Source organism: Herpailurus yagouaroundi, unplaced genomic scaffold (assembly GCF_014898765.1).
Source record: "Herpailurus yagouaroundi ecotype Mexico unplaced genomic scaffold, PumYag 222, whole genome shotgun sequence".
Classification (NCBI taxonomy): domain Eukaryota; kingdom Metazoa; phylum Chordata; class Mammalia; order Carnivora; family Felidae; genus Herpailurus; species Herpailurus yagouaroundi.
The window spans coordinates 6,701,723-6,712,669 of record NW_024412453.1 but is presented as its reverse complement, the minus strand read 5'-3'; the positions used below and the strand labels follow the sequence as shown (position 1 = coordinate 6,712,669).

The 10,947-nt window shown below is 52.5% G+C and overlaps 1 protein-coding gene and 1 long non-coding RNA gene across 3 annotated transcripts in view; one reads left to right on the top strand and one right to left on the bottom strand.

Moving 5' to 3' along the window:
- ABCC6 (ATP binding cassette subfamily C member 6) overlaps positions 1-10,947 on the bottom strand; it is a 53,648-nt gene that overhangs the window by 20,355 nt on the left and 22,346 nt on the right. Inside the window, exons 11-17 of the mRNA XM_040458952.1 lie at positions 9,744-9,836; positions 8,103-8,306; positions 6,720-6,866; positions 5,766-5,853; positions 5,304-5,379; positions 3,332-3,458; positions 2,967-3,143 (exon numbers count right to left, since the gene is read on the bottom strand). Coding sequence (XP_040314886.1) covers positions 2,967-3,143; positions 3,332-3,458; positions 5,304-5,379; positions 5,766-5,853; positions 6,720-6,866; positions 8,103-8,306; positions 9,744-9,836 — 912 coding nt within the window. The remainder of the gene's footprint in view (positions 1-2,966; positions 3,144-3,331; positions 3,459-5,303; positions 5,380-5,765; positions 5,854-6,719; positions 6,867-8,102; positions 8,307-9,743; positions 9,837-10,947) is intronic.
- On the top strand, positions 3,468-10,939 carry LOC121019471 (uncharacterized). Of its 2 annotated transcripts, XR_005785601.1 has the most exons (6): positions 3,468-3,577; positions 4,063-4,172; positions 7,831-7,958; positions 8,083-8,265; positions 8,998-9,117; positions 10,769-10,939. It is a non-coding gene; the product is annotated as an uncharacterized LOC121019471 (long non-coding RNA). The 2 variants fall into 2 exon arrangements; XR_005785602.1 differs by lacking the exons at positions 3,468-3,577; positions 4,063-4,172 and adding an exon at positions 7,332-7,433.

The window sequence follows — 10,947 nt, the reverse complement described above, 5'->3', positions numbered from 1 at the left end:
TCTTTCTTTCTTTCTTTTTTTCTTTCTCTTTCTTTCTTTCTTTCTTTTCTTTCTTTCTTTCTTTCTTTCTTTTCTTTCTTTCTTTCTTTCTTTTTTCTTTTTCTTTCTTTCTTTCTTTCTTTCTTTCTTTCTTTTCTTTCTTTTTCTTTCTTTCTTTCTTTCTTTCTTTTTTCTTTTTCTTTCTTTCTTTCTTTCTTTTTTTCTTTCTTTCTTTCTTTCTTTTTTTCTTTCTCTTTCTTTCTTTCTTTTCTTTCTTTCTTTCTTTCTTTCTTTCTTTCTTTCTTTTCTTTCTTTCTTTCTTTCTTTTTCTTTCTTTCTTTCTTTTTTTCTTTCTCTTTCTTTCTTTCTTTCTTTCTTTTCTTTCTTTCTTTCTTTCTTTCTTTTTCTTTCTTTCTTTCTTTTCTTTCTCTTTCTTTCTTTCTTTCTTTCTTTTCTTTCTTTCTTTCTTTCTTTTTTCTTTCTCTTTCTTTCTTTCTTTCTTTCTTTTCTTTCTTTCTTTCTTTCTTTTTCTTTCTTTCTTTCTTTTTTTCTTTCTCTTTCTTTCTTTCTTTCTTTCTTTTCTTTCTTTCTTTCTTTCTTTCTCTTTCTTTCTTTCTTTCTTTTCTTTCTTTCTTTCTTTCTTTCTTTTCTTTCTTTCTTTCTTTTTTCTTTTTCTTTCTTTCTTTCTTTCTTTATCTTTCTTTCTTTCTTTTTCTTTCTTTCTTTCTTTCTTTCTTTCTTTCTTTCTTTCTTTTCTTTCTTTCTTTCTTTCTTTTTTCTTTTTCTTTCTTTCTTTCTTTCTTTCTTTCTTTTCTTTCTTTCTTTCTTTTTTCTTTTTCTTTCTTTCTTTCTTTCTATTTCTTTCTCTTTCTTTCTTTCTTTCTTTCTTTTTTTCTTTCTCTTTCTTTCTTTCTTTCTTTCTCTTTCTTTCTTTCTTTCTTTTTTTCTTTCTCTTTCTTTCTTTCTTTTCTTTCTTTCTTTCTTTCTTTTTTTCTTTCTCTTTCTTTCTTTCTTTCTTTTCTTTCTTTCTTTCTTTCTTTCTTTCTTTTTTTCTTTCTCTTTCTTTCTTTCTTTCTATTTCTTTCTTTCTTTCTATTTCTTTCTTTCTTTCTTTCTTTCTTTCTCTTTCTTTCTTTCTTTTCTTTCTTTCTTTCTTTCTTTCTTTCTTTCTTTCTTTTTTTCTTTCTCTTTCTTTCTTTCTTTCTTTCTATTTCTTTCTTTCCTTCCTTCCTTCCTCTCTCTCTCTCCTTTTCTTTTCTTTTTCTCTTCCTTTCTTCCACTCCACTCCACTCATATGTTCCACATGGCTACTACACCCAGTGTCCTAGGCTCTGGGGATACCATAATGAACAAAACCCAGTCCCTGCTCTCATGGGTCTTGCACTCTAATGAGGGTAGGGTGGGAGACATGTAATTAATAAACAAGTCAAATCTATCACCTATCAGAAGATGTTATGTGCTATGAAGAATTAAGCAGAATTAACGTGTATGTTGTACCAGCATGAACAGGGTTGCTGTGCTGGGGGTGGCAGTGAGGTTGGGTTGAGACCCAACTAAGGGGACGTTTGGGTTGAGACCCAATGGGAGCGAGGGATGAACCATGTGGATCCACGGCAGATAGAAGAGCACCTCAGGGTGGGAGCATGCTTTGGGTGTGTAATAAACATACAGAGATCCATGTGGCTGGAGTGAAACAGGAAAGGGGGAGCATGATAGGATGGGGCTGGAGAGATGAGTGGGGCCAAACCTTGAGAAGACTTGTTGCGGACTATCAGGGCTTTGGCTTTGCCTCTGAGAGAGATGGGAAGACCTTGGAAGATTCCCAAGCAGAGAAAGGATGAGGTCTGACTTAGGCATGAACAGAATCCCTTTGGCTGCCGCACTGGGCTTAAGCTATCAGGCGTGACGACAGAGGAAAACAGGGCAGCCACGTAGGGGGGAACTGATGGTGGATGATGCCAGGACACTCCGGGTCCTCTTTGAAGGTGGACTCAACAGGATTTGCTGATGGGTTAGATGTACGGGTGTATGAAAGAGAGGAGAACCAAGAATGATACCAAGGTTTGGGATCCGAGCTCTGGAGGGATGCAGCTCCCATCACCGGGGATGGGGGTGGGCAAGTTTTGGGAGAGCACATGTCTGGTTAAGGATGTGACAGCTGGTCACAGAGGGAGGGCAGCAAGTACTCCTTCTTTCTGGAACACACCCTCCCTTGGCCTCCGGGACACCCATCCTCCTCCCTGGACACTCCTTGTCAGCCGCTCTTTATGGCTCAGGCCACACAGGGACTCCTCCAGACCCTGTCCTGGGCCCTTTCCTGTTCTCTCTGGAAACCCACTCATTTCCTTAATGGCAGCTCCTAGTTTTTCACTCTCAACTGCCTAATCCGGAGGCTAGCAAACTTTTTCTGTAAGGGGCCAGACAGTAACTATGTTAATCCTGGTCTCTGCTCCTGTCATGCAAAAGCAGCCATGGACCGCCATTAAATGAATGGGCGTCACTGTATTCCCATAAGACCTCATTTACAAAAACACGTGATGGACTGGACTTGACCTGTGGGTCATCGTTTGCTGACCCCTGCCCAATCTGTAGCTCCAGATGCATATATCCTGTCTATTGGACATCCCTGCCCCAGACCCTTTGGTGAATCCCAGAAAGGAAAAGCTATTTGACCAATGTCACCCAGAAAAGCAGGGCAGGGCAGGACAGGAGCCCAGGTCTCCTCACTCCTAGTCGCTGAGAGCCCTCGCTTCCAAACCCTGCCACATGTCTCTGCCTTGGTCTCTATTTTCAATCATTCACTCATTAACAACTATTTTTGAGCATTTGTTACGTGTTTGGCCCTGAATTAAACTCGCTTCGTCTGTCCCGCTTTGCTGCTTCCTTGTGTCCTCTTTGTCCCTCCCACCACACGGCCCACATGCCAGGGAGACAAATGGCCCGAGCTCCGATGCCTTCCTGCCACTAGAAGGCCCCGAGACCCTCACCTGCTCCCCAATTTTGGTGTGCACCCCTGCAGGGAAGCTGCACACGTCTGGCCACAGGGCACAGGCCTCCAGGACCCTCTCCAGCCACATCGGGTCCAGCTCCTGCCTGAAGCACACATTCTCGACCACGGATGTGTTCTGGACCCAGGCCTCCTGGGGCATGTAAGCCACGGAACCCTAAAATACAACTCACTTCGGTCATCAAAAGGCAGGTAGGGATGGAGGTAGGAGTGATTTGGGGGAAGTAGGAGGAGCGGAGAGGAGCAGAGAGGAGTGAGCAGGAGAGGGGAGGAGAGGAAAGGAGTGGGGGGGACCGGGAGGGAGGCGGGGAGAGGGACATTGTGACAGGCAGGGGGCAGCCTCACCTTGATGGTCACCGATCCCTCCACCTTTGACAGCTCCCCAAGCAGGGCAGAGAGCAGAGAGGACTTCCCTGCCCCCACTGCACCAACAACCACCAGCAGATGACCCTGGGGCACAGTGAGGTTTATCCTGGCAACACAGGAGGGGAGAGATGTCCCTGGGCAGGGCCCAGCCTGAGTCCGCGTGGAATTGTGAACCCCGACAGAGCCAGCCTTTCCTGTTGGCGACTCAGGCAGAGGTCACTGTGGGTAAGCGTGGAGCTGTCCTTCTCTCTCACAGTCCTTGTCCAGCTATTTAAGTGGCCACCTTGCCCCACACACGTGCACATGCACACACACACGTGCCGTCACACAAGCACACACGTGCATTACACCGCACACTCATGCACACTCCTGCAGTCATACAAACGCACACCCTTAGCATACCACACGTACCACATACATGTGCAGCCACAGACGTGTGCATGCACACTCACGTGTATGCACAAGTGCACACACATTCACACACATGTTCTAGTGCACATGTGCACACACACTCATGCCTGCATGTGCACACGTGCGTGCACACACCTGCTTGCACATATGCACACACACACACACACACACACACACACTCAGTTTATTGTGGCAGGAGGGTCTAACCAGCCTTGCCTCTTGTCCAGGGTATTACAGTAGGCTCTTCACCACTCTCCCTGCTTCTGCCCTTGCCCTCAACCACTGCTCGTGTGCTGTAGCCCATCTTCCACCCCGTGGCCAGAAGGACCCGTTAAAACCCGTTAAAAGTGGGATCATGATGCCTCCTCGCTGAAGCCTCCAGCGGTTCCCATGTCACTCAGGATAAAAGGTAAAGCGTCCCGACAATTCACCAAGTACGTCCGACCTCCCACTGCTCTGTCCCTTAGCCACTCGGCCTCAGCCACGCTGACCTCCTGCTTCTTCTCAAAGACAGTAGGACAGTGGTTCTCAAGTAGGAGGCACTGTGCCCCTCCCCAAGTGTCATTTGTCACACCTGGTGGGTGGTTGCTGCTAGAAGCTAGTGGGCAGATACTGGGGGTCCTGCTAACCAACCTCCAATGCATAGCACAGCCCCTACGACAAAGAATTCTGCAGTCCTCAATGTCAGTAGTGCTGACATGGAGAAACCTTGGTCTAGGCACACTCCTGCCTCAGGACCTTTGTACTTGCTGTCCCTACCACTAGAAAGCTCTTCTTCCAGACACCCGCAGGGCTCATTCCTTCTCTTTATTATGACCTCACTACACATGCCCCTCCCTCGACATCACCCCCTTACCCTTTCTCATTTGTGGGCCCCCATCACGTGGGCCCCAAGAAAGCAGGGCCCTTGTGCGTTTCCTTCACTCTGTGCCCAGAGCCTACAGCAGGGGCTGGCACATAGCAAGCGTTTAATAAATACTACGAGGGGAGTGAATGGCAGTCGACATGAATACCGCCCAGGATACTTTCTTTCCCTTCTTATAGAGTTTTGGGGCTGGCTGGGGTTTTCTGCCACAAAGACCCCACCGAAAGTGGGGCTGCAGGTGGCAATGACCTGGGAGCTAACAGAGGAGAGAGAGAAGCAGATATGGCTGACGGGGTCTTGGGGGGGGGGCCTCTCTTTTAGGCCTCCCTTGGTGTCATCTTGGCCAGCGTGGGGAGCGGGGACCAGGGAGGTGTTCCCTCCCCGGCCGGGGAGGCTGATTCACCGTTCCTCCACCCCCAGGAGTCTTGCTTTCCCCAAACTCTCTGCCAGGGCTCGTCCCAACCTCCCTGACAACAGCGGCGTGGGTGAGCCCGCCCCCCCGCCCCCGGCCCCCCGGGGGGGGGGGGCCCCCCCCCCCCCCCCGCGCCCCCCCCTGCCCCCCCCCCCCCCCGCCCTGCGGGAAGCCTGCACCGTCTCTCACACAGGACACCGCGGCGGCTCTCGCAGAGTCCTCCCGTCCCCGGGAGGGCAGTTTGCGGAGAAGCCATGCTGTACCTGCGCAGGCAGAGGGTGCCTTCTCGGGACCAGGCGAAGGTGCCGTTGTGCACGCTGATGCACGTGTCCCCAGCAGCTGGAGGGCAAACCCAGACAACCCGTGCTTGGAGAACCTCATCACACAAGGGTGCCCGTAATCTCTCCGACTTTATTTCCCAGCTCGACAAACACATCACCGTGTTTGTCTCCCCGGACTTCCCGCACGAGGGCGAGGACCTGGGCTGCTAGAGGATTGGCTGCTGTAACCCAGACTGACGCGCCGTCAGTGGGCACGGGTAGCCACTGAATGACCGGCAGAAAGTGTCACCGTGCCCGTTTCCACGTTGCACGGCTGGTGACCTCATCTGCGTGTGCCATCCTGTCACCAGCGGCCCCAGCTGGGACCCTGGCTTTTGGTCGATGGACTGCAGGAACCGCTCCTCTTATCCCTCCCATCCCCCTCCTGCTGAACTCCGCACTCACAGCGTCTGGAGGGACTTGAGTCCACAGCCCCAGGGTCAACTTCTTCCAGGCAGAGGAAGGCAGCCAGACGGTCCAAGGACACCCGGGCCTGGGGAAACCAAAGCCTCAGGTCACTGGTGCCCAAAGAGCAAAACACGAACTCGGGCTTCAGGTGCCTGGTGCCTCGGGATGTGGAAAACCTTCTGGTCTCCCAAGCCTGATGCATTTGCAAAGCTTTAGCGCAAGGCTTTCCAGGTCACGGGAAACTGTGCACACGGAGGTGGTGATGACGATGACGGTGGTGACCTCCCGTCTCCTCACCCCTAATTAGCATAGTAGGGACACTTGGGCTGCCATTCTGCAGATCAGACCCCAGAAGGAGATGGTGGCTTTTCCAAGGGGGTCATCAGACCATTATTGGCAATGGTTCCAGACTCTGTCCATCTAGGGGAACCCTCTCTGCTCTCAGCCCTAAAACCATCTCTGGGAACTAAGGAGGCGGCATTTGAATAGGGACACCTCAGGGCGCCTGGGTGGCTCAGTTAAGCGTTCAGCTTCAGCTCAGGTTATGATCTGGTGGCTCGTGAGTTCAAGCCTCGCATCAGGCTCTCTGCTAACAGTGCAGAGCCTGCTTGGGATTCTCTGTCTTCCTTTCTCCCTCTGCCCATCCCCAGTATGCACTTTTTCTCTGTCTCAAGAATAAGTTAAAACATGAAAAAAAAAAAAATTTAAATAGAGATGTCTCAGCGAGGCAACTTGCTCTCATTTCTACCACACCAAGGTGGCACAGTGTGAGCAGAGACAGGGAAGAGAATGGAAATTGCTGCCCATTCCTTGTATCCTCTGCCCCTCCCGGCCTCTCCCTCCCTCCCCTGTCGGTCCTGTGGGCAGTGTGGGGATGCACAGAGGCAGGGCACTGCCTGCTACACCCCTGCGGGTCTCTGCCCAGATGGCCTCCCCGCCCCACCGCCTCACCCGGACCACGGAGTCGATGGAGAAGGGCAGGAAACCCTGAGCCTTGGTGAGGATATTGAGAACCACGAGAGTCACAAAAGCTTTCTCAGCATCCATGGCATTCTCCTCAGCCACCAGCGAATGAACAGCAAACACCGCCAGTGCGACCTGGGGACACACGGGCAGTGACAATGAGCTGAGGGCACAACCCAGGAACCTGAGCAGGCGTCTCCAGGGGCCTGTTTGGCCAAGCCTTGCCACGTTGGAATGTTCCCGCCCGTCTGGTTCTCACCCTAAATTCTGCTACCCGCCCCAGTTCTCACTCCTGGTTCACAAAGCTGTGTTTCTCTGAAAAAATACAACCGTATTAGTGAAAGGAGGTGTGTGTGCAATCCCTGTTCTAGGACCAGAAACTCTTGGTTCCAGGCATCTGGGGACACTGCAGCATGCGGTCTGGGTAGGGTTTGGGGGGGGTTCTAGGCATGGGTGGGACTTGTGAGTCTAGAAATTCTTGGAGATGACCCTGAAGTTGCACGTATCAGCAGCGCTCGAGAGCCTTGGGGGTTGGGGGCATTTGTGGCTCTAGATGTCACGAGGGGGTAGTTCAGTTCTAGGTGCCACTTGGTGATGATATGATGGTCCCTTAGTGTGCTGACCACTCTACATGATGCCCACTGTGATGGTCGCTCGGTGTGATGGTGACTCAGTGACCCTATCCGGGGATCTCTCATGGCTGTAAGCAATGCTACTTGTGTTTCTCAGCGATGACTGTGTTGGTAACTCCAGATCGTCCCGGGGGGGGGGGGGGTGTCTAATCCTTCTGGCAATAAGTGATTAAGGCCCACCTGCCACCAGCCTTGAATATTTTATGAAGTTTGGATTATTTATTTATGCAGCAGTGAGTTACTGTGGGTTTGTTTGCAACCCCGCATGGACTGAAGTCACGGCTGGCCGTGCTTTAGGAAGGCTAATCTGGCAGCAGTTTGTGAAATAAATTGGAGGACAGGACGGTGCCCAGTGTGTGTGGATGTGGGGAAGGGGGGCCCCTGCAGCCATCTGACAGCCGGCATCAGTGTGGACCGGGGGTGCTACCTGAGCAGAACCTGCCCCTGTTGCCTCCTCCCCCTGCCAGAAGCAGCGACAGTTCAGACGCTGGAACCTTCTACAGGAGAATGACAGACCTTGTTAGCCACTACCAGCTTCAGAATCAGCTAACTCAGCACAAAGCAAGGATCCCTGACTGGGAAGGATCCAGGAAAGGTATGTTTGAACGGACAGCGTGGTCTGCAAAGAAAGGCTCCAGGATCTGGGGGGGCGCGGAGGGGGGAGTTCTGCCTACCTCATCCCCTCCCCAGGATTCCCTCCCTCCGTCCATGCTCTGCAGAGAGATCAGAGTGACCTCACCAGAAACGTGGACACTTGGAAGGACACCAGAGACACAGAGAAGAGGAGGCTGGAGGTCCTCAAGGCACCCAGCTCCTGGCCCCGGATGTGCAGGACTCTTTCTAGAAAGGCTCCCTCCCAGCCGTGGGACTTGACCATCTTCATGTTCCTGATGACGCAGCTGGTGAGCCGTGCCCGAGAATCTTTCTGCCTCATGTGCTCCTCCTGGTACCAGAGGGAAGAAGAAGGGAAGAGGTCAGGGAAACGTCTAGAAACGTCTAGAATAAAACGTCTAGAAATCCTTCCCCCAAACCATCACACCCCACCTTCAGCAAATGCCCTTGATTCCACAGTAGGTCCCAGGCTGTCTGCCTCTCAGTATCGCTGTCCCCACAGTCCTGGCCCAAGTCACTGTCATCTTGTCCCTGGACCCCCACAGGCGCCTTCTCCCTCCTGTCCCCCAGCTTCTGCCCTCACTGTGGACCAGAAATGATGGGAAGCTCCCACAGACCAGGGAGGAGGTGAGAGAGGCGGAACCCTGAACCAGCCTGGGTGTGGTGCCACGGGGAAGGCTTCCTGGAGGTGGGAGTGACCGTGAGCTATGATGAGCAGGTGCCGGGTGTGCAAATGGGTAGGTGAGGTGGACGAAGGAAGGCAGAGGAGACAGCACGACCCAGAGGCAGGCAGCGTGGTCAGAGAGGGTGGGGGGGGGGTGCTACAGGAGGGAGGTGGGCTGCACCACGTTGGGACTTGGGGGTCAGGCAGAGGAGTCGGGGGCCCCTGTGTCCCACTAAGGAGGGGCATTGTCACAGGGGCAGGTGTGGACAGTGTCTTAGAGGACGCCAAACAGGAGGCTGGAGAAACAGTCTATGTGAGACCTTTCTTCCTCCCTCCCTCCCTCCTCCTGATTGCCAAGCACTGTTCTAGAAGCTGAGACTGCATCAGTGCATATTCCCTGCTGCCGGGAAGCTTTCAGTCCGAAGAGAGAGAGGAGCCAGGTGCATCTGGCAAACGGGCAGGCCAAGTTGCCGAACAGGTGCATATGGAGGGGAGGGGCGTGTTGCTGCTGTAACCAGGGGTCTGTGAGGGGTCGGGGTGGGGGGGGCAGGGATGTCTGGGGGTGAAGGTGTTCCAGGCAGAGAGCACCATAGGAGCAAAGGCCCTGAGTGGGGCTTGAGGGTCGGGGAGGGCAGAGGGGGAGTGGGGTTGGAGCTTGAGGGTCAGGGGAGGGCAGAGGGGCAGGAGGTGAGGCCAGATCACGGCTGGCCACCAAGGGTCTCGGCTCTGACTCTCGGGGACATGCGAGCCACTGTGGTTCTGAGCAGAGAGGGCTGACGAGGGCAGGAGCAGGAGCGCCCAGTGAGGGTGAGACTGGGCCATCATTCCGGATGCATCTGCTGAGGGACGGTGTGTGAGAACAAGAGAGGCGTCCGAGTTGACCATGGTTGGCTTGTGGCCCAGACGCTGGAGGCATGCGACAGCCATCCACAGGGCTGGGGGCACCGGGAGGAAGGCAGGGCTCTGAGTGACTGGAAAGGCTCGTGCCACCAGGCCCTCCGTCCCCTCCTCATCTCCCCGTACCTGCACCAGCAACAGTCCCGTGACCTGCAGGCTCCCTGCCCCGCTTGCCGCCCAGTGTGTCCCTTCTCCCAAATGTCAGACCTGATGCTGTTTCCTCTTCTTGGTGATGAAGAAATTCAGAGGGAGGAGGCTCAGGAAGACAGCGATGGCAGTGAGGGCAGAGGGTCCTAGAAGCTGGAGACAGAGAGGGTGGGAGGTCACAAGACGCCTCCAGGAGCCCGGCTGAAGACACCGAGGGATTTGGTCAGACCTGGGTCCTAAGGCAGGGCATCCCAGGGAAGCTGGCGAGGGCAGCCAGCTGACACTTGCTGAGGACACTCACGCAAACTACCTAACCTCCCTAAGCAGCACTGTCCTCATCCATGAAAGGGACATCCAGCATTGCCTGTCACCTAGAATAAGTGCCCGTGTCATACAGTCATTATCCTAGGTCTTCATTTCACCCCTGACAAGGTTGCCAGATTTAGCCAAAAAACATATAGGATGCCTCGGCAAGTACGAATTTCAGATGAAACAGCAAATGGCTTTTTGGTATAAGTATGTCCCATGCTATATTTGGGATATACTTATCCTAAGAAATTATTTGGTTTCTCTAAAAGTCATATTTAACCGGACATCCTGTATTTTGTCTGACAGCCCTACCCCCACCAGCTTTGTGACTTTGGGACAGTTATGTTCCCCCTTGGCTTTGGTTCCCCCCCCCCATTTTTTGGGGGGGTGGGGGAGAGTGCAAGCAGGGGAAAAGCAGAGAGGGGAGACAGAGGATCCGAAGCGGGCTCTGTGCTGACAGGCTGACGGCAGAAAGCCCGATGTGGGACTCGAACTCAAGAACTGCAAGATCATGACCTGAGCCGAAGGCAGAGGCTTAACCAACTGAGCCACAGAGGCGCCCCTGCTTTGGTGCAAATGTGGAGCTGGGGGTGGGGGAGATGATTTCTAAGTGGTTGTGACTGTTTGAGATTCCTCCCGCATCATTTGGGGCCAGTCTCTAGACAAGCCCCACCCCTCTTCAGTCTGTGGCCCTCAGTTTCCCCTCTCAGCTTTTAAGAACACTATTTTGTAATCTCCTTGACCACAGAGCAAGCCTGTTTGTTTCATTTATGCAGCAATCGCGCCACCCAGTGGCCAAGTGGAGAAGTGCCCAGAAGGCAAACCAGCCCACCGCCAGGATTGGGAAAATACTCAAAGAAAGGTGAAAGGAAGGTTAAGCTTTCTCTGGCAAAAATAGTATCATTTGGAGAAAAATGCTACAGATGCTAACTGTGGCAACTTCAATGTCTGGGGG